Source organism: Phyllostomus discolor, chromosome 5, assembly GCF_004126475.2.
Source record: "Phyllostomus discolor isolate MPI-MPIP mPhyDis1 chromosome 5, mPhyDis1.pri.v3, whole genome shotgun sequence".
Lineage (NCBI taxonomy): Eukaryota > Metazoa > Chordata > Mammalia > Chiroptera > Phyllostomidae > Phyllostomus > Phyllostomus discolor.
Window position 1 is genome coordinate 38,540,691 of NC_040907.2, and position 26,496 is coordinate 38,567,186.

Here is a 26,496-nt window from a genome sequence, read left to right on the forward strand (position 1 = left end):
TATGATAGGTGCTGAGGGTCACTCGTTTGTTAGGGCCCCGAGAGAAGCATTCTGGTCTTTCAATGGAGGCTTGAGGAATGGTAAAAAGCCTGTCTCCAGAGGAGGAAAAAATGAAACCAGGCCAACCAAACCAGAAAGACGAGAGCTGCTCCAGGCTCCTCCCCCTCCTGTGGGGTCTGGCTTGGGTGGCCATGCTGGTGGTGGTCATGGTGGTGGCCATGGCCCCTGCCTGCATTAGGTCAGGGGTGGACCCTTCCCCAGAGCAGCAGACACCGCTGTTCCAGAGGGGAGTGACCCTTTCTGTGGCCTGGGCAGGCTAAGTCACACCTCCCCTCCCACTTCTCTTCCTTTCCCTAAGACAGCAGCCCCTCCCTCTCGTTCCTCCTCACCCCGGCCCAAAGCTCGGGTCCAGATTAGACCCTGGAGAGGACCCTAGCAACTGGCCTGCCAAATAACGAAACCAAGAATCAGGCCACAGTTGGCTCTGGATTGGAACCAGTCTCTCAGCTGCACGCAGTGACAGCTTCTGTCCTCTGTCCTGAAAAGAATGCTGGTGTGACACACGCTCAGAATTAAAAACATCTTCAAAAAGAAAAAAGGAAGGGGGAAGGAAGCCATCTGTATCTCAAGTCTGCAAGGCAGCTCTGGATGGGACCAACACCAGCTTCCTGAGAAACTGTGGCCCAGAGCAGCCCTAGCCTGTGACCCCAGCCCGCACCAGGGAAGGGATACTCCAGGACCAACTCGCTGGCTCAACGGAAAGGATGGCGTTGTGGCGGGCACCTGTGCCTTGGAGGTGGCCAGGCCGTGGCCAGGAAGTAGCCAAGGCCTGGCCACAATGCCCAACCCCCAACCGTAAGGAGGGGGATTTGTATTTTTGGTAAAGCCTAGGAAAACTAGCTCCGGTCTGAGAGAACACAGGCCCCTTCAAGGTTCCCTAAACTAGACAGCCTTCATTGTTTTAGTTTATGTTCCTCTGGATACGTGTTCCCAATAACCCATTTTTTTTTTAATTTTTTACTAGAATAAGCTGGACAAGAACATTTTTGTTCCAACTCCTCTGTCCTGAAGATGCAGTCACTGCCTTCTCCACACTAACTCTCCGCCATACCTTTACCAGGCCCCAGAGAGCCACAGGCCAACACTGGAACCTCGAAGGTACCTTAACCACCACTTCACACAGAAGGAAGTGGGTACACAGTTAACTTCAGGCAATTTGTCCGGAAATCACGGAGCTGGCAGTACAGCATCAGGGCCAGGGCCGGCCCGGGCAAGAGTAACCTCACTGGTCCTGAGTCTCAGCAGCAGTGACCAGGGAGGGGAGGCAAGAATGCATTCCAGCGCCCTCCTGGGGGACACACCCAGCTGAACCTGCAGGATGTGTCTTCCACTTCAAGGTGCACAATTAGCATCTTAAACACAGAAACCCCACTTAAAGGGGAAGAACTGTCTTTCGGGTCTGTAAGGGAAAAGACTGTGCTGGTGTCCCCGTCTGCAGCCACGCCTCAGAGACATCAACTACTTGATAAGTGATGGGATGAATATCTGAGAAAGCCAGGTATCTGTTCTGACCCCCTCGGTGGATTTTCGATAAAATGTTCTCCCATTAGGACTGTACTGACAGGAAGTGGGGATTTAAAGGAAGTGAGCATTTATTTCAAGCTCCTGGAAAAGCCTGAATGACTGGCTTAGAACTAAAGAAGCCCCTCGTCCGGCTGGGGTGTGGCTGGACCTGCCTGAGGAGCAGATAAGAGCTACTCACAATGAGAAGCCACCTCCACCAGCACCCCCCTCCAGTCTTGTTTATCCTCCTCAGCTAAGCAAACAGGAGTCTTCTCAGATAATGCAAGGGTCAACCGTAGACTTGTGTGGCCTGATAATATCGCCACCAACCCTGAATTACAGGGGTCAAATCATAAAACATTCCTGCCCGGGTAAGTGGGAGAGTTAGAGGAATCAGAAGCGGCTATTTCCCATAATCGTAGGTTCACACTCCACTACGACACCAGCTGGGTGGCTGTTCAGGACTCCAGACCACAGCCCTGCCCACCCGTTCCCCAAACCCCTTTACAAGAGGTGAACACTGGCAAGAGAAGAGTCACGGGGCTTCCAGCCTGGGCAGCCTCATTAGTTGGCAAAAGGCTGGGCTAACTGAACACTGAGCATTTTTGCACACATCTCTGAGGACACGTCACGTCTCAAGTTACATTCATATGTAACTTTTTTCAGACCTAGTTCAGAAAAGAAAGGTGAATGCCAATGCCAGGCTCAAGCCAAGCAGCCAAACTTGGCCTTGTTCTGAGGGATAAAGGCTTCAGGGAGCCGTTCAAATGCACAGACGTGGCCCTGGCAGGTGGGCAGTCTCCTGTACTTCCTGATCAATCCTTCAGCCCACAAATATGAACTGGGTATCCACCAAGTGTCAGGCCCTGACTTTACAGAGGGAAGTGCTCCCAACAAGGGGGACAGCCTGTGCAAAGGCCCTGAGGTAGGGAGGCTGGCCCTTTCTTTCCCGCTGCTGTAGCCTGGCAACAGGCTGCTATCAGAATCTCACAATTCACTCCCCCCTAACTACAAAAATACACAGTGGTAATTTCTATTTCAAAACATCCCAAAATTCCCCCAAGTATTTTTTTTTCTAATGCACCAAGTCCACTACCTTATCACCTTTCCCTGCTGACCACCTTTCCATTTCTGCAGTGGTTGCCCAGAAGCAGTAGCTTCTAATTCCTGGACAGCTCACACGGGCCTCCAGTTTAGGACACAGCCTAGCTCCCTGATGGCCAATGGTTGTCCCAGCGGCCTGCCCGTGTCTCCAGAGCAGGCCTGGGACAGGGACAGGGGGAGGACACGTTTCCTAAGCAAAAGAAACGAGCAAACTGGACCTGCTGTGGGCAGCATAGGCCAGGAAGGACGTAGCAGTCATCCTGAGTGCGGGGAGTCCTTGCTCACCCCTAGACGAGACCCCAGCAACAGAAGGCCCTCCTCCGTCCAGGGAAGGGAAAGATCCTTCGGGGGCAGGGAGCAGGGGTCGGAATGCTGACTCGCTGGCCCTCTTCATGGTGTGCACTGGGGACCACCAGCACTTCCAACCTCAGAGCACTTGGTTCCCTTGGTGGACTCTGTTCTCACCCCCAATCCCCACCAAAAACAGACTTCAGGAAGAAAATGAATCAAGTTTTACAAGCTTCCCTATTTACCCAGGGCTGCAAATCTATCAGTGGGGAAGCTTTTAAAATAAACTCTCTCCAAGCGCTGTCATTTCCTTTCTTCTATGTGCCTCAGCCACCAACTCACTCACTCTCTCTCTCTCTCTCTCCCTCTCCGCCCCGCCCCCCCCCCCCCCCCCCCCCAGGTTTCTTTAACCTTAGCTGTGGATCCTGAGTCTGAAAGAGGAATTCCAAATTGAGGACATACATCAATCCACCACTTATAAATACTTCCTGGTTTTCACTCTGCTCTTCTCAGACACTCAGGCATCTGAACATACCCCAACAGAGCGCCCTCAGCAGATACTTTCCCCGAGAACACTAGCAGCCTCTCCTGTGTCATTCTGGAAATATTTACTGGGCACCCTTCTAGGGTGCTCTGCAACATTACCTCAAAACCATACTGCCAGCTGAATGTAATCTCCTCCTCACAGATGAGGACACGGAAGCACAGAACCTAGCAGCACTGGTTACACTGTGAGTAAAGGGCCTAGAGGGGATCCAACACAGGCGGCCTCACCTTGTTCTTTGTATCCTAGCTCCCTAGCACCCCATGTATACCAGACACAAAAAGCAAGGTTGCTGAAAGAAAGAAAGACAAGAAAGAAAAGGAAGAAAGAAACTAACTTATGGATCACCAGCCAGTGTAATATTAAATCCTGAAAGATAAAGGTTATTTTAACTCCTTCTTCCCGAAAGGATCACGGAAAACACAAGCAGCAGCAGAATGTACAGCCTGTGCCTGAGCACCCACGACATGGTTGGGGTGGCTCCTGGAGGCACAGGGGTTGGGGCAGCTTTCTCCAAGACGAGGCTGTGCCCAATGGCTTTGTAGGGAGCCGGTCAGCGGCCTAGAGTTAGTCTCTCAACCTCTTGCTGCCCATAGGATTCTGAATAAGGAGAAGTGAGGGCTGGGTGGCCTTCCTGTAGCAGCCCCGGGCCTCTGCTAAGGCCCTCCAAATAAAATGACCCATGTACACAGGGCCTTTGAGCTCGGGACTGAACCTGTCGTGAACTGGGGAGGGAGACGAAGTGACGGGAGGCCCCTTCTGGCCAATGAGGAGACCCCCGCTGTGTGCTGAGGCCAGTGCCCGGACGCAGCCCAGATTCTCTCACCCCCAGCTCCAAGGGTACACCTTATAACCCATGTTCCCATGTCCCCAGGGGCAACACCATGGCATCCTGCAGAAACACAAAAAGGAAAAACACTTGCTCCATTTCCAACTGGCCTAACCTATTCATCACAACTTCTCTGGCTGGCTTTCTGTACCTCCAAATCCATGAGCTGGCCCTACTTTTTGATCCCATCCTCCTCCCAAACCAGACGCCCCTCTCCTCTGTCCACCCCCAACTACCTATAAAATCCCCTTGTTTCCACAGCCTGTCTGCACCCCTCCTTCCCCAACACCCCACACCTAGGACCTTGCTTCCCCATCCCTAGCTCTTCACTTTGCTCAGTCCTAAAGCAGAGGCAGTAAGAACTTGCATTCCATCTGTCCTTCTAACTGGACTGCCACGAGAATAAGAAAATATTTTAGTAAAAGTTGGATACTATTATTCAGCTGCACTAGTGTCTGGGGGCCCACCACGCTTCATATACAGGGGTGGGCAAAACTGGTTTACAGTTGTAAAATAAACAATACAAAAATCACAAAACGACGACGTAAGAATAAACTCTGTTATCTGTGCACTTATGACTTTAACCCTCTCTGGCCCACCCCTGTACACAGTGAGCTTGTCTCCTCACTGGAGTCTGTCTGCCACTGCCTGTGGCTTACTGGGTGCTGACCAGAAAAGCCCTCAGGGGACAGACTGGGGGAGACGCTAAGAGGAACTCTAACTCAATGACTCCACTGCTTGGCGCTGAAATCCAACTTCTCCTTTAAAGCAAAAACAAAGCTGCCGAACACCAGGCCATCCTTCCTCCAAAACAGGAAGGACTTCCAACTAAACCTTGCACCAAAACCCAGCTCGCCCTCCAACTAAACCCCCCGCCCCGGCAACCGCCCTGCAGAAGAGCCTTTTCACGTCATTTTCCTTCAAAACCAAAAACATAATTTATACACCGAGTGCCTTTCCTTTCCAAACCATTCGGAATTAGGGAAAGGGGGAAAAACACGTCTGTTTCCATTTGAAACTGTCAAAATTAGCATTCAGTAATTAAAAATCACACCCTTTCTCTTAATAACCTAACCAGCATGATACAATCAGGTTGTGCCAACTCTTTAATCTAATTGACTAATTACAGATTTTAATTTAGTCAGTTACTGAACAACTGTTGACAATTTGTTTTCATTAGGGACAGAACAGAATAAATATTTAGGCTTCTAGTCACAAAGACTCCTGCAATCAGCTCTCCGCTGTGACCCCAACTTCAGAGCGACTGGGGCTCCGCCGACGTCCTCAGACACAGGTGCGCACGGGGATCCCCAGCCCCCTCTCAGACACTGCCTGCACCGCAGGAACTTTCCTACAGGACCCTCCCTGAGGCAAAATCCTTAAGTACGCACAGCGGCCTCCATTCCCAAAGTATGGGCAATTCCCAAATTCACACACGTCACTCAAGAAATGGCAAACACTTAAATGTTGTGAAGAAAAATAAATTCAATGCTACTACATGTCACTGGCTTTTCAGCAACAAAATAAGTTAACAGTCAAAATAGGTTTATCTGTGTTCATCTCACTGAGGCAAACTGTCAGTGGTATCTTTTTTTTTTTTAAAGACACACATTTATAGGTTTCTACTGAAGTGATCTAATTCTTTCAAAGCATATTTTTTCCCCAAGGTCCCCATCTCCCAAAGTCATCCAAAAGTTTGTCAAAATAGATAGTTCGGCTCAAGGAGTGGGGACCCAGATTCAAGTCCAGACTCCATTACTTAATGACTTCATAACCACGGGCTACGACTTCACTTCTCTGAGCCTCAGTTTCTTTTATCAAAGGAACAGGATAAAAACAGACTCTGCCTGGTAGAGTTATAGGGATTAAATACCGTAAGCACGCACAGTGCATGCCTGCCCCAGGGCAAATCTGCAATAAACGCTGGTCACCGCTGTTTCACAGCCCAACCTGGCCACTCCAGAACAAAGCAAGAAGGAACCCCCTACATTGCTAGATGGCTGTGAGGAGCACAGAGGTTAAGCCAGAGGTTCTCAGCCTGAGGACTCAGGTCTGCCGAAAATTTTAGGGACTCTGGAGAATTGCTGTTATTTTTTAAGCTCAGTAAGAATCAGGTCTGTCTCAATGGAAATGGAATCCAAATTCCCTATGTTTCCTTGTTGACTAGAATTCCACCAAACTGGTAGTAAGAGGCTCTGATTATTAGAAACTATACAGTTCTTCTTATTCTTATTTCATCATCAAAATGAATGGTGACTGCCCTGACTGGTGTGGCTTGCTTGGTTGAGCGTCGTCCCGCAAACTGAAAGGTCATCAGTTTGATTCCCAGTCAGGGCACATGCCTGGACTGCAGGCCAGGTGCCCGGTTGGAGGTGTGCAATGCGCTTCTCTCACATATCAATGTTTCTCTCCCTCTTTCTCCCTCCCTTCCCCTCTCTCTAAAAATATAAATAAATAAAATCTTCTTAAAAAGTGGTGACTCAACACATACAATCTATTTGTGAACAAAATATTTTCAAGCATCGAATCCTCAGCGGGTGACAGAGGATTACTAAAGAAGGCCTTGTCAGTGAAGAGATGGAGAAACTCTCCTTTAAGGTGTATGGGTCCAAAGCAGGATATCTTCTTCTGGGGTGAGGTCACAGGAGTCCAGCCCAGCCCCTCAACCCGGGGAGAAGCAAAGCAACCTGCGGGCAGGGCTTGAGCTTGCCTGTGCCCCTCAGGGCCCACTTCCCACCCCAGTCCTGCCACCACCCGTACCAAATTACCCTGGGCTGGGCTGTGGGTCCTCAATGAATCAGGCAGTAAAGACATCAAATCTGGAATAATTCTTAGGGAGTAGTGAAGAGCACTTAATTTTAAGCCCACCTTCAACACTGCTGCATCCCTCCAGTGCCTCCGTTTCCTTAACTATAGTATAGAAAACTGGGACTTAACCCACAGAGCTGTTTTCATCAGTATGACATGAAATAAAACCTAAAGCACTTAGAACAGTACCTGGCATTCAGTTAGCACTCGGTAACTGTTTGTTGCTGTGTCAGTTCTTCCTCCATGAAATGGGGAGAAAATCCTGTTCCCTACACTGCCCAATAGGGTAAGAATGAAATAACACTTTTAAATGACTTGGCACATAGTAAGTGCCCAATAAACGCTCGCTGCCTTTATTCAATAAGGGATTCATTATTATTGAACCACAACACTGCAGTTTAGTAATTTATCCCTTAGCAAGAAACCACCACTCCGACTCCCAATAGCTCCAAGTTCCATGGAAAGATCATTGCTCCCTGAAACCAAGGGCCAGAGTCAAGCACCGTGATTTTTACCAAGTCTCACCTCTTCAAGTTGCCCTAGATGAAGGTGCTGCTAGCAAAATAATGCCCAAGAAAGTACGTGGTGACAGTCAACTAGATTTAAGTTCATTTTCTGTAGCTTGGGGTCAGAATCGACTGAAGCACTCTGGTGATCAAGTTTTCTGCAATTCCCTATTCCACGCATTGCATGCTGACAGAAATTCACTGCGGTATTTAAAGTGGCAGCCATCACAACTAACTCAAATTGTATTGACTTCCCCGATGCTGAAATGCTCTGCTGAAACCATCAATTGGCCAATTCGGAGATAACGCGGTGGCTGAAATTCCCTGTCATGCTGTAAAATCCCCTTCTGAAGAGGCTCGCCAGCCCGGAGGTCCGCAGCTGTGGGCCAGCACTGCCTCCTGTAACACAAGTGGGCTCGCAGAGCGGGATCTGGCGGCAGCGCTGCCAAGAGCAAGGGCCTCCAGAGAGAGGATAACATTTTCTACTGGAAGCCTTCTAAAAGACAGCAAGAAAAGAAGGGCAGCGTGCACACGCCCGGCACCAAGCCTGCCCGCTGGGCCGCTGGCCCCCCCAGCACAGGCGGGGCAGCCAAAGCCACGAGAAGCCCAGGGCATCTCCCAAAGAAAGCTGCAAAATTCCTAATGGGTGGCACAGGCACCGGTGCTGGCGCCAGGCTCTTAAGTGGAGGTCTGCTAACGTCAGTGGCTGTCCCAGGAATCAGAAGCTGATCGGGCCACGGACTCGCTGTGTTACCTACCGCCCTATTCCAGGCCTCAGTCTCCCCACCTGTAAATAGGAAGGCTCCTTTTTTATACACGTTCCTGTGATTCAACGATCTGTTCACATTTCAAATTGCCTTCTCAAAAGGGAACCATTTATAAATGGTTTTCAAATGCTTTCACCTGACTTAAAAAAATTAAAAAGTCTTATTTCATATATTCTCATATCACAGACACGCTAAGGCTCAGAGAGGCCAAATGACTTACCCAAGGCCATCTGAAAGAATCCCAACTTGAAGCTTCAACCCTGGTCATCCAAGTCCAAACCCTGTGTATCGTCCATGGCACAAGCTTGGTCCCCATTGCCAACCACCGCAGAGCCAGGCACAAGGCAAGCATGCAGGACTCACATCCCGACAACCGACTGCCGCTCCAGCCAGTCTGCAAAGCCACACTGTCCATCCCAAGAGAGTTGGCAAAGCTGAGGCTAACACCCCAGGCGTGGGGGAAGCCTGCCACCCCGGAGCCTGCTCTCGCAAACAGCCTTTTGTGACGGGAAAGGAGGATCAGAAAAAAAACCTCAGACAGAGGCCACAGGGAGCAGCCAAGCTTCTTAAGGTCAGAGGACTGTGAAACAGAAGTGAAATGTCAGGCTCTTCACCCAAACACACAAAGAGCAGGGGATACAAAGCCTGCCTGGGAGTTATGCAAACAGCTGTCATCCAGAGGGGAAAGGGAATTTGGGAGGCTGGGCCAAGCTGGGTCGGTCAGGGTGCTCTGAGATCCAGTCTCGCTGTGGCCAGAGCCTGAGCCCTGCAGATGTTCAGACAACACCCTCCACAGGGGGCCAGCACCCAGGCGCCCCTCAGCTGCAGACGGGCAGGAGTAGCTGCTCAAGGCCAGACAGCAGGGACGAGTCACAGACTTCAAGTGGGAGCTACTGCTTACTCAGCACTCAGCAAGCATCTGCTGGCACCTTCCACGTGTGTTCAGTGCCCTAGCACTGTGGCAGCCAACCCCAAAGGCAGAGGTGCTGAGCACCCCCCAGGCACCACTCTCAGGAAGCAGAATGGGGAGATGACTCTCTCAAGAACCCTCAGAGGTGGGGATGATTCCCTCCTTATTACAGATCAGGGAACTGAGGTCAGCAATCGCTTGCCACTTTGCCTCAGTCATCCATCCTGCAGGTCCCAAGATTCAATCTCAGCCTCTCCAGTCTAGAGGCTTTCGAAGTTTAGACTGAGATCCACAATAAGGCAAATTTCACATCACAACCCAGGGCACACATTCATTTATAGGCACAAATAAGTCACGGAAAACAAGTTTCCCGAATTAACACTTATGTTTACTGTCTGTGATACAGTTGTTTCATTTTCTGTCATTACCAACCTGACCCACTACGCTGACTTCACGAGGCACTAACACTAACGGGTCCCAACTCGGTTGGCGGAGCAAGGGGTCACCATGCGCCACCTGTCCATCTCCATCAAAATGTGTGCTTAACACGCCCGATCCCTGGGCAGCAATCGAACTATTCTCGTTTCTCAAGGCCCAGGCTGCAGCTCACCAACCCCAGGGTCTACTCAGGATTCCGCAATGGCCCCAGGAGTGGGAGAGCAGAAAGGCACAAAGATGCCCTCAGGGGCTTCCAATCTAGAAGGAGGAAGGGAAGAGATACAACCGTGACCCAATCAATCACTCTAATTCCAGGAAGCAAGTAGCAAATGCGTAAGAAAGACACCAAGTTCTTGGGGGAAGAAGGAGAAAAGCAGGTGTTCCCAGGAGGGTGGTCCTGGCAGGCCTGGTGGGGGCAGCTACATTCCAGGCTGGCATCTGCTTTACAGAAGGGATGGTTGGCACAAAAACAAAAACACCCATCTCAGGTGGAGCAGCACCAAGTAGGGATACAGGGAAGGTCAGAGGGGGCTGGGGAGAGCTCCAGACCCCTAGAGCAACAGAAGTGGCTGGAAAAGCAGAAAAGGGACACTGACTGACTGAGTAACACAGGCCAAGTGCTGGCGAGGGACGTCCACACTCACCTCATTTCATCTTCACAAGCATGGGGGGCTAGTAAGGAGGCTGTGTGTTGGACCCCCACCCCAGTCAACTGAATGAGCTTGAAGAAAGTGGATTCGAACCTAGGGACCCGGAGAACTAACCAACATGTGGGCAAGCCAATGACGGCTCATGTTCCACACATCTCATACCCAAAGCCCCTGCTGCCACCCACTCTTGGCCATCAGAGAGCCAGAATTCACTCCAGGCCAGGTGAGATAATAATTGTAGCACATGTTTACACAGCACTCACACTGTTCCAGGCACCATGTGCGCTGCGTATGCGCTGTGTGTGTGTGTGTGGTGTGTGTGTGTACATACACGCATTGACTCATCTGGTCCTCAGGACCACCTGATGAGGCAGGTGTGCTCTGTTAACCCCCTGTGGCCTAAGGAAACTGAAGCACAGAAAGGTTAAGATGCCCAAGTCTGCACAGCGCGTGAGTATGGCACTGGGAAAGGAACAAGTCCTGCATCCTACTGGGTTTGCAGGCTGGAGTCCTACTGGTGACATCAGATGAGGCATCTTTCCTTTCCGGGCCTCAGTTTACCTACTTGTATGATGACTAGGTGACTTCCGTTTCCATTAGCTGCAACCCTACATTAAACACACTGCCCAGCCACCACCAGGGGTGGGACTGTTCACCTACTCCTGGCACCTGTTCTGACTCTGCATCCGTCTCTCCAAAGAACAAAATCATTCTGCACGAGTGCTGTTAAGCACTTAGCGCATCCTGAGCTGCACTTCTTTCTTCGACTACACTGTGCAGAGCAGGCACTCCGTGGTAGGACTGAATGAACACTCCAAAACTTGGCAGTATCTTCTGCTCCTGGCCTGGGAGCCAGCTGACCAACACCTGGGAGAGCAAAGGAGCAAGTAGCCAATGCACCCAGAACCGGTTTCCCATGGACCTTCCCCAAGCCCACCTCCTCCTTCAGGCCCCTCTTTGGAACGCCCCACTCAGTCAGAAAGTCAGGTGAGGGTGAGGGTGAGGCCGAGGCCGGCCAGAGCAGCATACACCCTGAGAGGACAACGACAAGATCCTGCCGAGGGGCTTTCAATCCTGTTGGTCCCTATAAACACTTACACAGCACTTCACAGCACAAGAGCCTTCCTCGCCTTTCTCCCAGCCACCCCCACAGTGGACTGAGCAAGGCTGACCCTTTGCACCTGTTTCACAGTCACTAGAACAGAACTCCAGAAGTGAAGCAAAGCCCCTCCCCAGCTAACAGGTAGGAAGCTGAAATTTGCATTCAGATTTCTGCTGATGCCAAGTGGCCAGCCCTCTGGGTCTCACCATTTAGCTGTGTAGCAGCCACATGTGGGGCTGGGACAGGACCACTCTGGCCAACGCAGATAAGGGGTGCAGACATCTCAGGGAAGCATTTATCAGCGCCAGCCTGTGGCGGGACGCCTGCCCTGCCCTGTGCAGTGGTGTGGGGGTGAGAGCAGACAGCTGGGATGGAGGGAGGACTCCAGGACACATCGGGGGAGCCCAGGGACCAGAGGGCATCACCGGGAAACTCCACCACTGTCCAGTTCCCCAGGTCCACTTGTTCTCCCAGAGAAACATGCTATTGTTTCCATGATAATAAAAGTCTGGGGGGAAAAACTTTTAAAACTGTAAAAGAGAAAGGAATAAACTCACCAAGTACTAGCCACCAAGAGACAACCAGTGTGTGTGTGTGTGTGTGTGTGTGTGTGTGTGTAACTACTTAATCCTCATGACAATCACGCAAAGGAACCACCATTCCCCCACTTTAGGAATGGGGAAACTGAGTCCCTGAAAGTCCACCCTGCCAGGAAATGACAGAACAAAGACGGGGCTGAGGTATTGCACCCCAGTCGCTAGTCAAAGCCCACACCCTTCAAAATCCAGAGGATTCAAGGCTCAGGAAATTTTTTTAAAATATAGTATTCTTTTTAAAGCATAACACTGAGAGAAACATTCCTAAAACTCATCTAACCAAGGCTACGGAAAACCCCATCACCCTGGCGAGTGAGAAACAGTCAGTATTGTCCATCTGCTGTAAGCTCCCTGCAGCACGTATTACAGAGTGTACGTGAATCGTCTAATGCACTTGTGCCATGGTCAGAGTTATTACCAAGCTGAGAAAGATTAATTTTTCTAAATACTCTAAACCCTAGACACTGTAATAAAGGCTACAGCTAGTGTAACATTTCTGTTATCTTGGCTGACAGACCCTCCAGCGCACACACCTCCTTTCTGCTTCTCCCTCTTCAGACTTAAGCGCACACCCACCCACCCGCAGAGCTGGGAAGGTGAAGGGAAGGGGGCGAGGCGGCTCTGGCCTGAGGCCCCCAGCGGACAGCCTGTTTCCCTTGGAAAACTAAGACGACCTAAGGGACGCTGCAGGGAGAGCCGGGTGTCTCCCAACTCCCTCACAACAGCGGCTGGCACAGAGCTGGCTCTCCATCCAAGTTTGCAAATGCTTAGCTAACAAGGATGGCATTATGCAAAGACTGGTGTGCACGGCCAGTCTTGGAGTTCAAATGAAGTGACCACTGCCAAAAACTTTGTTTGGGTCCCCACCGCTCCCCCCGCCTCACCTCCCGCCTTGAAATAAAGGGCAAGGATTTGCAATTTGGGGTCTTGCTGCCACTTGAAACCCATTAAAGTGGCCGTATTGCCTGGGTTCTGGCAAAATGCAATTCCAGTTACTCATTTAGTGTTTAATTAACTACCGATGGAGGAGTCTGCCAGCCTCCGGGGGTCAAGAGGAATTGCAGCAAGTGGGGTGGGAGCCTGAAGAAAGGACGCAACACGAAGTCTAAGCTCCAAGGGGAGCGGGGACAGAAACAACTGTGTGTGTGTTTTGTTTCCATAATCTGCCACACAAGGGTCAGAGCCAAAGGCAACTCCGTGAACTCGTCAGAACCTCTGAGCAGACAGCGATGCTGGCTTATCGCAGGGGAGAGCGCTCCCCCAAGCTACCCAGAGCCCAGCTGCAGCCTCCTCCTCCCATTCCTGCCCGAGCTGCCACCTTCTCATGCCCCTTCTCCCACAGGCTCTGGCAGGCGTGGACACTCCCTGCCTGGCAGGAACCTCAGCTCAGCACATCCAAGGAGAGCCCTCTCAAATATCACTTTGCTATTTCAAACCCACCAAGGACGCTGGACCCCTGCCATGGAGCCACAAATACCTCTGCTCCCATGCACGCCCAGGACTCTTAACCAACCTGCCTGGAGAACCAGCCTCACGACAGGGGGACAGGGGTCAGCAGAGTCCCTCTGGCAAGAGCACCAGGGCAACGGAGCCAGCCCCACAGAGAGAGGCTGACTCAGGGGCTCAATCGGCAGAGGTTTTCAGAGTAGGGAAACTGAGGCTCAAGGCCCACATGGTCATGGAACTCTATGTCCACTACAAACCCAAGTTCTTCACTGGGGAGTCACAAAAGGACTTTGGAATTTGGGGTAGCAGTCCGTGCACCTCCTGAAATCACGCACAAAGTCTCCTTTGTGGGGGGACACGTGTATTTTATGGAAGGAAACGCCATAGCTTTTATCACGTTTCCCTGCCAAAAGGGCTGGCGCACCATAACAAACCTCCTTCCCAGGGCTCAGGCCTCGCCTCTGCCAGGACTCTGCAACTCCCCTCTCAGCAACCTGGGTTTCATTCTGCCCTAAATTCACTTCTTCAGTGAAAATGTGTGGGCACACTTTGAGTCAAAAACATACTCCTTCCCTCCACCCTTTGGCCACAGGCCCTTGGACAAAGCATCTGAACTCTAGGCCTCAGTTCCCTCATCTGTAAAATGGTGACGAGACTTAATAAAACCTACCAGAAAGGCAGCAGGGAGACCAGACCACAACCACACACTGAAGAAGCATTATGAGAAGTGCAGCGACGTGAGCTGTGCACGAACCCATCACTGCCCTCCAGCGCCCTCCACTCAAAAGACGCCACTTCACGGACCTTATCTACTCCCTTCAGTTCTCACCACCAAAAGGAAAACACAAAATTAGCTCCCACAAGGAGGGAAAGGACTGCTGGTGGTTGAGAAGGCACCTAGGACACTTCTCCCAACCACGTAGACGCTGGAGGAGGTCAAGGTGTGGAAGAATGCCAGCACAGCACTGGGCCCACAGCAAGAGAGACACAGCAGGCAGCTGGGAGCGGCCACTCCACGAAGGGCCAGAACCCAGACAGCAGCATTTAAGAAAACCCACTGGGACCCCAAGGGCTCTCATCACCACTCCCCAGTCACTGTTCCAGCCAGAGGGGAACAGCAGGGAAACCACAGGCAGAGTCCCCGTGAGCTTCTGTCCATGGCCTCAGGGCTCTTCTGGCTTAAAAGAAACTAATTTCCAGGAAAGTCCACTCCAGGTACCAAATCCCCCAATGTTCCACAGATACATGTGGTCAACAGCAGGGTACTTGGGCTTACAAACAATAAGCCAAGAAACCTGAAGTTGCCAGATGTGTGGGGGAAAATAGACTGTGACTCAAATAAAAACTCACCAATTCAAAGAAAATTTAAACCTCCTCCCTGCTGAGTCATACAGCTCATTCCAGGCCCTATAGCCTGGCCTTGACCTGAGAAGAGCCTTTGAGAAGGCCCTGACCCATCAGGAAGAGGAGACGACCTGCCAGGAACACAAAGCCATTTCCCTAAGAGAGCTGAGACCAGGATCTTCTGAATGGACAGCAGTCCTTTCCAGCTGCCCAGGAGTGAGGCGCCCACCGCATCCCTGACGAGCGAGCACCCACCACGGCCTGAACCTGGTACCTGGGCTAGCGGGACTCCCCCACAAACCATGAAAATCTCTAAATCTCCTTGATCGAATATGGATATTCCACTTTTTCTAGAAAGGATTTAAAGTAACTAGTTAACCCACATAAAATCGCCTGGCTCAAGATCACCTGGCAAAAATGAACATCGTCCAGTATTCCATTGACTGTTCCAGACCAGGCTACTTACTGACCCCAAATTACCTATTTTTTCTTACCCACATAGTTCCTTACTCCTTCATTCAATTAGCGTGAATGCCTACTATGTGCAGCATACTGCGGGAGCTACAGATATGAACAGCTCTGTGGACAAATGGTCTCTGCCGCAGAAAAAATTAATAAGCTGTGGTCGGAAAGACAAACCTGAACGAGAAGTTAGTCGGAACAGGTGCGGACAAATGGTGCCGCAGACCTGTGAGCCGAGCCTTGGCGTAAAGAGAACCGATTCTGGAGTCAGTTCTGACCTATGTTTAGATCCTAATGCTACCCCCTACCAGCTGTGAATTAGTCTCTCTGTGCCTCAGTTTCTCCACCTGGAAAATGGAGTTAACAACGTGCCTTTTCTCACAGGGTCCCGGAACCTGTACCACTCTGCACAGGTACCCAGCACATGGAAAGCCGCCAACAAAGGCTTTGTATAGGTGGTTTTAATAGACACTGCAATCAGGGAGCAATCCAGGTGTGCAGAAACTACCGTGCAAGTCCTCCAGGATGGAGAACTGAGAAGATGGAAAGGATGTGAGTGGGTATAGGAAGCATGCATTCCAGACAAGAGTCCAGAAAAATGTTATAGCAATAACTCTAGTAAGAAGTAACATGGGCTAACTAGCTAGTAGCCATGGGAATGGAGAGAACACAAGAAGATTTGAGAAGGACACAGACAAAAAGAGTGTTTCTTTTCTGAATTTTCTTAAATAGTTCTTAATTTTTTAAGTAGCCTGTCTTCTCTGCAATTCAGTGCTACCTCCTAACTCCTTCCCAGGGGAGCCGATCCTTTCGGGTCCCCTTCATCACGCCACCCCTCCTCCCACGTGACCTGACTCTCTGGGCACAGAACAGTAAGCAGAATCCAATCCAAGAAAAAGGGTTTGGACCCTAAAACCTGGGCCTCAGTGTGACCTCATCTCTTGGTTGCAACTTCTAAACGTCAACGCCAGCCTCAGAAATCCTGACTGCCTCTCACTCCTCAGTCCGTCACCGGAAGCAAACCCGGGCGAGCGCTCGCCGCCATGTTGTTCCGAGGCGGCAGACCACACCGCAGACCGCCACGGGGCAGCTCACGTTGTGCACCCGAGTGCTTGCTTAATCAGAAATCACTAACGTCGCTGAAAAGATAACTTCAAAAAATAGCACAGGTACCTGTGTCAAGTGATGGACTTGAAACAGGCACACCTGCCCATCGCCCACCCCAAAATAAAACCATTTGCATAGCAGTCGAAGACTGGCCACACAGGAACTGGCTGTCTATAGGCTAAAAAAAAACAAAACAAAAAACACGAGACTTTTTTACTAGGCAGAAAGGTCAAATTCACCAACTATTTTTCTATGGCTGATGTACATCTTAGCCTCCTCCTCCTCCGACCTCCAGTTCAGGAAACCCTATGATCGCCACCACGGATTTTCCCAGAAGAACCACATCACAAGTAAACGAGTCTCCTCACCTTTCACTACTAAAAGTTTACCAGGCCGTAAGTACCATTTTCCAGCTTCTCATTTTCAGCCCTAGAGAGGGCATGAGAACCGGTCAATTCCCTCAGCATTCCACTCCAAAGGCATTAACTGTTCAGTCATAGCAGAATTTCATCACATTGAATAGTCTCAAAGCCAGGCAGCCTCCGGCTGAGTCTGTAGCTCCTCGTATTACAGGAGAAATTTTTACCATGAAGATATTCGTGGTGATGGGGTTTGACTACTTGTGAAACTCAACCAAGACAGGTTCTGGTCTCCTAGGCCAGTTTCAAATTCTGCATGCAGGGGACACATATGACCTGACCAAATAGGTGTGCCCTGATGCCACTGAAAAAAACAACTTCCAGGCCCCAGAGTTTGGGGACCAGTTCCTCTCCACTTCATGCAGACGTGTAAGACAAAAGAGATCACGCCTCTTACATGCCCACACGTACACACAGACAGGTACACACTTAACCTTCCTGTAGAAGGTTAAGACCAATGCCAAGCAGACTGGAAGGAGGCTGGGAAGACCTTCAGACACACTTCCCCTTCCACCTTCCCTAAAACATCCTAACTAACCTATTTCACCTGATCGTAAAGTCTGACACCAACTCAGGTTTGGAGTCCAGTTTGTTTTGGGTTTTTTTTGGCGGGGGGGGGGGGGGGGGGCAGAGGCAACCAATTGATGTTTCTCTCCCTCCTTCCCTCCCTCTCCCTTCCACATTCTCTAAAAATAAATAAGTAAAATCTTAGAAAAGAAAAAAAAATCATTCCCTGGAAAGTAATGCATGAGTGCACTTCACCAAATTCTCACACAACACCCCTTCTACTCCAAAATACAAGTTTCACACTTGCTTTTTTTATTTTTTGGTTGTGGTCCATTTTTTCTTAAACCAACACCAAAGACGCTCAGTCCCCTCCCAGCTAACTGTCCACTCTGAGCATAAACCTCACACAGTTGAACCCTGCTCAACGCCACTTAATTCTCCAGATAGGTATCTACACACTCTTTTGCATAATTACAACATTATGAAATACCGTTCACCAAGTCAGAACGGTGCTGGAGGAGGGTACAGGGTGAGGGCAACAGGGAGATGGGCAGAAAAGAAAGTCAAGGAGAAAACAAAACCCACTGCCAATTGGCCGTGTATTTGCTTTCGGTCCTAAAGAAGTTAGAGCTATCCAACCCTGTAATTATTGCCAGGATTAAAATTTTGTTACTCACGTAATCATGAAAGGCTTTCGCTTCACTTGAATGTTCACAAGTGTCTCGCCTTTCAGGAGCTGCACAGTAAAGGTCCCAAAATACACTGCAAGTTGAAAAATAAAATGAGATCGGGTTACTAATTATGACTTGTGTACACAACGGCAAGCACACAATGCGCGGTGCTAGCAGCACCGCGTCTCCCAAAGGTCCAGCCCCCCCCCCTTTCTAGCCTTTGCTGGGCAAACGCAGCCCAGAGATCACCATGGAACCAGCCTCTTCTAGAAAGCCAGCTATCTGTAATGAGAGCAATGACCCTCATCTATGAAGCACCTACTGTGTGCTAAAACGCCTTACACCTGTGATTTTCTGCCTGTGATTACCACAGTGTGGAAGACAGATTTACCCCCATATTAGCCAGGGGCACTGAAGCCCACACAGGTTAGTGCAGCCCACCCACGGACACAAGAGGCCCAAACAGCACAGGTAGGAATCTGGATGAGAATCCGTGCACCTCGTCTAGGCTCCTTTTACCGTCCCCAACCCAAAAGGGCTGCATTCAGTTAAAAGGTTAAACTGTCAAAGTCAGGGCTATGATTCACATGCAGAGCAAACTGGGTGACTCTGCCAATAAAGGAAACCTACAGGTTCTTAAACCAGGAACTTATGCCCCCATCCCTCCCACCTCACCCCCACTCTCAGAAAGGACCCCCCCCCCAAGGTATTCTTATGCAAGAACCACTCCACGCCATCCCACCAAAGAACAAGTATCAATTAGTCAAAGGTCATTCAAATATCTTGTCCTTTCATATTGGAAGAGAAAGCCCCCCTCAGAGAGGCACTGTCCACCAGTCCCGCAAGGGGAGGATCTGGTGTCAGGGAGAAGGCGTTGATATCCCTGCCTCAGCCCCTCCAGGAGTTTGTCTGGTCACTCCAACACTTTCTGTTGCATGAGACCAGGTATACAAGCCCTTCGTTGACTGGGAAAACCCTATGCAACCAGGGGGTACTCAACGTATTACCAAGAGGCCTTGTAAACCCTGTTCAGGTCAGGAGCCCAAGGCCCAGGATGGGAACTGACCAAAGGATAAAAAGGGCACCGGAGTGGAAGTTTGGATCCCAGGCCAGTACTCCTGCCCCTGCTGCACACAGCCAGCGCAGAAGGAACCATCTCAACCGCCAGCTCTGCCAGCCATCAAGGTGTATGAATAAGATAGCCTGACTCTCTCTGGATCAGCTCCGCCACTTCCTCCCACCCCAAAAGCCATGGTCATTTGCTCGGTGTCAAATCATGAGGCACTTTCTAACTAACAAGACCACAGCCAGACCCACCACTGCCTGAGCCCAGAACCACAGACAAGGGCTGGAGAAGTTTCAGGGAGATTATGGATAAAACAAGAAAATCAGCGACTTCCACTAGCTGCACAGGGAGGCTCAAGAACATTCCTTGCTATCCTCTGAAGCTGCACATATTTGATTAACTCTTTCACACACTAAAGATTGCTAACACTACAAACTCCCCAACTCCTTCCAAGTAACTTTTACTCATAAGCTAGGTTTCTGCAAAACCTGTGATGGTCAGACCCGCCAACCTCATCCACAATCCTCTCCAAAACCCCCCACAGAAAACCTATCACCCACTTCAACAGGCAAAATCCTTCCGTCACACCAGATGCCTACATCACTGGCAGTGGTGAGGTTGGCAGAAGTAATTAAAAACTCATTTTCCCTGCCTAAAGTAGAACAAACATTTCATCCCCCTGCATTTCAAAGAGACCTGGAACAGTAACCTGAGCTGGTGGTCAGGTAAATGCACTAAGATCCCAAGACATGGCACTCCCGTTTTCCTGAACTCCACCAAAACATCAAAAGCCACTGTGCTTTCTTTTCCTTTTCAAAAGGATGTCAAAGACTCCAACGATCAGTCGCACAAAACACCCAGGTCTTCCTTGTACTGCAACTGACTCCCGCTGACCTTAAGCCTCCCTCCTGCCAGCAGGCAAACCGAAGACAGACTCAGGTGGTCCCACAATGAGCAGGGCCCAGGAGCCTGAGACAGGGTCACATACTAGAGAGCCCCTAACTACCGACTGCAGGCACTCTATGAAGTCGACAGCGGCAAGTTAAGGTTTTCAGTAAAATGAAACTTTGTGGTTTTAGGGATGCTGGGGGTGGGGTGGGGTGGAGTGGGGTGGGGTGGAGGGAGAGCCCACAGAGCAGAGGAAGGTCCAGTCAGTCTGAATCAGTATCTTTAAAGGAAGTGGCAGCCCCTTTTTGCTCTTTCTCAGGGTGCCGTGGAAAAGGCCCTGGTAGATTCTCATTCCCATTCCTTTCCTTTCTCTCTCAAGGATCTGAGTGTACAGTTTAAAAAAAATAGATAGACCAATCGTAAAACAGACCTGGTATCCCCTCCACCCCGCCCCACCCCCCAACTCCCTCTAATTAAAGCAGCATGCAGAATTGACAAAAATCCTTCAAGGTTTTTTTTTCAAGCCTGCCTAGTGGACAGGAGTGAGATGGAAAAGTAAGGAGTTTCTATCCACACAGTAGACATGATTTAGTAGGCTTTCAACAGAAGGGAAAAGAGGAGGCAAAAACTTTAGGCACCAGCCTCTTCTGCCCTTTTCCCCCTTCACAGATGCCGGTCTGAGGGCCCAGAGGTGCAAGCTCTGTGCAGTGCTGAGGGTAAGGCAGGGGGTCTGCTCCAGGCTGCCTGTCTTTGCTCACTCAGACCCGGGACTCAGACAAAATACACATACACAAGATTATCACACAAACTTACCACCACCACGAGTGCAAAAACCCAGGCGGTTCTCCCAACGTGATGTTTTTTTCCCATCGAATCTAGAAAGGAGAGATCAGAGATAGCTTACACAAGCGGAGAGAAGGGGTGGGCTGGGGGCTTCTCAGAGCCAAAAGGTTGTGAAGATCAACTAACAATAAATGCCAAAAGGTGATAAAAATTCAAAATGGTGGCCACAGTGACTGCTCCTGAAAACAAAGGCTCTAAGAATGGTGGGGAGGAGGGGGTGTCAAGAAATTGGATGATGGGGGGAGTTCCACTCACCTCTGACAAGAAGGTCTGTGCAGATTTCTGTGCTCCTACATGCAGCAAATATTCGTAGACGTATAAAGCTAACCTGGAAAGTAGGCAGGGGGCATAGAAAGAGAGAGGTGTCAAACCACAAGGAGCAGTTGCTCCTGGCCCTTGCCAGCCGGCTTCCAGCCCCGTCTGCGCTGTCCCATTGTGGCCCTGACCAGAGGTGAGCAGCTACCTCGGCCCTGCCTGAAGCCGCGAATGGGAGTAGTTAGGGGCTGAATATCAGGAGACGCCTTATCTCAAGTCATGGGGCCCGAAAAACAGCCCCCAAACTTTAACTTACAAGTGGCGTCAGAACCAAGCCCACTTAACTCTCTCAAACTCAAAAGGCACCCGATCCCAAAGCCTCCTTCCTTTTCGAGACCCACTCCTTGCCACCCTCTCCTCAGCTTTGAGGGTCCGGGATACTCAGTCCTGGACTCCGGGGTGCTTGGCGAGCTCTGGAAAAAGCAGTAAAGCCCGCCCTCACCACCTCCCCCCACAAACAACTGTCCCCCAAGCCTAGGGCCAAGCCGGCGCCGCCGTCCCTGCCTAGACCGGCGCCCCGGAGGGCACGGGACCGGCGGCGAGACCGAGGGCAGGGAAGGGAGAACGCTCCCAGCCGAACAAAGCCCCCAGCACGCACTCCTCACACCGCGGGCGGACAAAAGGAGCCTTCGGGGCTGCAGAAGCCACGCGCCCCCTGCCCGCGCCCGGTGGGCAAAGTGCGGCCACCGCGACGAGCGCTCCGAGTGGGGCGACCATCCCGCCTGGCTCACGGGACCTCGCCCACCCCTCATCGCCGGCCCCCATGCCCGGCACGCCCCGCGGCCACCAAGTGCCCCCTCCTCCGGCAGCGCCTCCCGCCGCCCCTTCCCCGATGCCCCAACCTCTGCCGGATCCCAACAATGGGCTCTCCCACGCCGCCGCCGCCGCAGCCTCGGGGACGGGACCAGGCAGGCGGCGTCGGGGCCCGGGGCGCAGCAGCCCCCACCCGCCCACCTGCCTCCGCCCGCCCGCTCGCCCACCCGCCCGCAGCCCGGCGGCCACTTCGAAAATAAGGCTTACTTTTCTCGAGCCTGCCCGTCCGAGGGCACCGCCGAGCCTTTGCCTTTGGCAAACATGTTTTGCAGAGAAGAGGGCACCGAACCTCGCCGCCGCCGCCGCTACCGCTCCGGCTGCTCCCGAGCTGCCCCTCGCTCCCGGCCCCCTCCCCGGCGCTCGCCCGCTCGCTCGCTCGCTCGCTCGCGCTCTCCTAGCCGCGCTCCCCTCCCTCCCCCCCAGGCGCTGGCTCCGCGCTCTTTCCAGCTGTCAAAGCGTCAGCCCCGGCCGCGGCCCCATCGCCCTGGAACTCCTCCCGCGCCGGCTCGGCCTGGGGTGCCGGGGCCGCCGCCGCCGCCGCCGCCGCTCGCCCGCCGGCCCGGCTGCCCGCTGGCTCGCTAGCGCGCCCGCCCGCCCCGCTCCGCCTGCGCCGCCCTCTGCGCCTCCAGCACCGCTGCCGCCGCCGCTGCCGCTGGTCTACTTGGAGCTCAACCGAACGTGGCTACCCCGGCGAGGGAGCGAGGCGGGCGTCAACGTCCCGCGATTGATAGCCGCTCCGGCCAATAGGCGCGTGGGGGCGGGCCCGGGGCGGCCCGGGAGGGACGCCCTGTCAGCGCCCAGCCGCGGCAGTCCCCGCTGCGGCCACCTCCGTGGAGCCGCTGCCTGTGCTCCTGTGGGGGGACCGGGGGGTGCGAGCCTCTTTTCTGTAGATGTGGGGAGGGGACACGAATCAGAATGGGGGAACTCTGGTCTCCCGACCCCAGCGAGGATGGGTTTTGACCAGAGCTCTCCGTGGCGTGGACCATCGGGGGTGGGCGGGGGGGGGGGGGGGGGGGCGCTGCGGCAGTCTCGGAGGGGAGGGGGCGCAGACCCCTAAACCGGGCACCGCCGTCTCCCTTCCGCTACGTCCCTCTCTTGTCTGCCCCTCACTCCCCCAGCTACGGCCCGCGTCGGCCCAAGCCTTATCTCCCCCTCCCCTTCGCCGGTTCTCCCCCTGGGTTCCGATACTGACTACCCCTTCAGATTACAACCCGGCCCCTCCGGCCGCCGAGACACCAGCACCCCACCCCCGGTCCTCCCTCTCTCCCAATCTGGTTTCCGAGCGCCTGGCCTGGGGTTCCACGCTGCGAGCTAGGCGGCTGGAGCGGGCGCGGAGGCGCGCGGCTGCTCCTTTACTAGATCATTAAAATACTTTGGAAAGCCCCAAAGTGGAGCCGCGCGAAAATGGCCCTTGGCTTGCTTTGGGGAGCCTGGGGAAGGGGACAGGGAACTTGGGCTAAGATAAGGGAGAGTGATTGCCCCCTAATTTCCAAGATCGGACAGCACTGGCAAGTTAGCCCTTGACTTGGGGAAACAGTGCCATTCTGGGGTGGGGGGGGTCACCTGGGTGCCCCGCGACGTAAAATGCGCGCCACAGAAATCTGCAAACTTCAAATAAATGGATCTAAATTGGGGAGTGGGTAACGAGAGTCAGGAATGGGGGGAGGGGAGCTTCCATTGTCAGTGACCCAGGTGTACAATGGGAAATTGAAGGGAGGCTGGCAGACTGACCCAGCTATTTGCTACTGACTCCTTTCTACCCACACCGAGAACCCTGAGGACACTGTGAATCCCTCATTAGAGAATCTTTAAGACCAGAAACCAGCGAAATAGGGAGGACGCCCCCATTTTCAGAATGCTTTTAGAGCGCGGTTCTCTTTAAATGTGATAAAACACTGTCGGCACTGTCTCTTTAAAAGAGTCAAGCAGAAAAAGCTGTGTAAGCGCTGATTGGCTGCCTGTTTGGATACATCTTTAGGGGAGCCTTGAAACTGTTAGCCTAGGTTGATTTTTTTTTTTTTTTTTTTTTTTTTTTTACTGCGCTGTTCCAATAAACAAGTAACGCCCCTCCCCCTAACATGCCTAGCTCCAAACAATTAAAGGGTAGGTCAGTGTCCTGGGGAAAACACGTTTCGAGTAAGAAAACTCAGAACTAGATTTCAAGAAAATAAAGAATAATTCCCTACCATTAAAGTTTGCTTATTTTGATCTATAGAAGAGAGAAAAGGGGCTTTTAAAAGAAATGCCCCGCAGCAAACAGATCTGCGTTGGTTCAGGAAGGAGGCACTGGATGCATTTTTGGAATAATGTTCTACTCAATGTAACAGCCTCCCTAAATTAGAATACAGCCAGGCCCTAGGGACGCCTCTGTTCTCTGCCGGGACCTGGAGCTCTCAGGAGAAGAGGACAGAAAAAGGGAAACACAGAACCCTAGTCTGTGGTTGACTGTGCTTAGCCCCTAGTTTGAAGGTTGTTTTGTGAATGAGAGAGAGATGGTGGTTGGGAAAGAGTTGAAATACAACGATAAGGGAGAGAAGGAAATAATTACAGTTATTTTTTCCCCTAGGCAGTTGAATTTAACAGGGCTAACTTAAGGTACCATAGAGCCCACACTAATTAAATTGGCCTGCTCATACCCTTCCCCTGGACTTCTATTTTTGATGGGCTAGGAATGGCCAGGGATGGCTTGTCAACAGACTGACTCACAAGAAGCCTGACTCATCTTGGGTTTGCAAGGCCCACAAATCGTGAGTACTTGTTAGGTCCTGGCAAAGGAAAATACTGCCCTTCCCTGGCCCATCTAATCGTGGACACTACCAAATTGGCCATGCCCTGTCTGCGCTAGGACTGCAGCACAGGCGTATCTGTCTGTGCACCATTTTCCTCATCTGTCAAATGAGAAGGGGGTGAAAAGATCTTTACTATGTCTTGAGAGCCTCTGGTTCTGTGATGCTGACCCCCCCCCCAAAAAAAAGGACTAGCACCTCCTTCCAAAGGCTTTGGGGTAATTAGAGAAGGGTGGCTTTGGGGAAACCTGTGCCAGGCACGCTGTCCCTTTGCTGGGACTTCACACAGAATGACACTCCGCATCAGTAGGTTCCCGGTGGAGCTAAAAGACACAGTGGGAGGACCCAGCCTGCAGGAGAGAAGGGAGCTGATGGGTTCCTGGGAAGCAGAACCACTCAGCAGCCCAACTAAGTGTGCAGTGTGCAGCCGCCAGCACTAGAATCCAAAATGCAGTGACATAAGCAGCGAATCCAAACATCCAGAAACAGCATTCAAAACCCCAACCCATCTTTCCCTACTCTGTCCCCCAGTCCCCACCTTCCCTGAACCACATCTTTGGGCCTGGTTTCTCTCCTTAGAGTGCCTCCCACCTCAACCCCCTTCTTTAACCGTTCCATTACTTAAGGCTGACACCCCCTCCAATGCCCTCTCCTCCCCAACACACCCAAGAAACTCCCTTCTGCTTTTCACTCCTGGAGCAAAACCCATCACTCCATCCCTGCGCTTGGTCTCATTTTGTTTGAATCTACATAGTAGCTCCCCCTGTTCCTTCTGACCATTGTTGTAATCAGTTGTTTACTGTCTGTCTCCCCAGCCAGACTAGGGAGGTGGGGGAGGGGTGCGGGACAGAAACTAATTCTGAGTCATCCGTGTGTCTCCAGCGCCCAGCACAGGTTTAATACCTGTGTGTATGTTAACATTCAATGCAGACACTAGAGGATGTTAGGGGCCACAAGATGAAAAATGGTCCCGTCCTCACAGTAGCTCTGGGTCTAGTGGGGAGATAAGAAATGGACACCACAAACAATAGGATTAGATAAGGCTACTCCCCCCAGCCCCACCCACCTAAGCTACTGGCCACCTGGAACTACTGTACTTTCCTCCTAGAATGTACTAAGGGGTTTCACACATCCACTCATTCATTCTTCCTCCAGACCTTTCTGTCTCTCTCTCTCCCGCTGGTTCCCTCCCTCCCTCCCTCCCTCCTTCTGTCCCTCCTTCTCTTCCTTTTTTTCTTTCTTTTAATCTATGTTTATTGAGAACGTACTATGTACCAAGCACTGTTCTAGGAACTGGGTAATAAACCAAACAAAATTCTGCCCTGGCAGGTGTGGCTCAGTGGATTGAGCATTGGCCTACAAACCAAAGGGTCACTGGTTCCATTCCCAGTCAGAACACATACCTGGGTTGTGAGCTGGGTCCCCAGTTGGGGGCATGAAATTGATGTTTCTCTACCTCTCTTTCTCCCTCCCCCTAAAAATAAATAAATAAATATTTTTTAAAAATGCTTACCCTGTGGAGCTTACACTGTTGTGAAATCCTCTGCCCCAAAGCCTCTTCCTGTAACAGACTCCTATTAATTCTTCTACAGTCCAGGCTGACAGGCAGCACCTTCTCCAGAAAGCCTTCCCAGGAAGCCCTCTCTGAGCTCCCAGTGTGGGTCAAGTGTCCCCTGGCAACCCCTGCACCTCCCCGGACCACAGCTGATTGCTGTTGACAACAC

General features: G+C 51.7%; 1 protein-coding gene across 4 annotated transcripts in view; it reads right to left on the bottom strand.

Moving 5' to 3' along the window:
- The window catches only part of SSBP3 (single stranded DNA binding protein 3), a 154,968-nt gene extending 132,397 nt beyond the window's left edge, over positions 1 to 22,571 (bottom strand). For 2 of the 4 annotated variants that reach the window (XM_036026148.1, XM_036026146.1), the window contains exons 1-4: positions 22,194 to 22,371; positions 21,114 to 21,186; positions 20,829 to 20,890; positions 18,068 to 18,152 (exon numbers count right to left, since the gene is read on the bottom strand). In XM_036026148.1, the coding sequence (XP_035882041.1) occupies positions 18,068 to 18,152; positions 20,829 to 20,890; positions 21,114 to 21,186; positions 22,194 to 22,249 (276 nt within the window). In that variant the 5' untranslated portion in view covers positions 22,250 to 22,371. Of the gene's footprint in view, positions 1 to 18,067; positions 18,153 to 20,828; positions 20,891 to 21,113; positions 21,187 to 22,193 lie in introns of all 4 variants that reach the window. The other 2 variants (XM_036026149.1, XM_036026147.1) reach the window with 2 other exon arrangements.
- Positions 22,572 to 26,496: the final 3,925 nt, after the last annotated feature.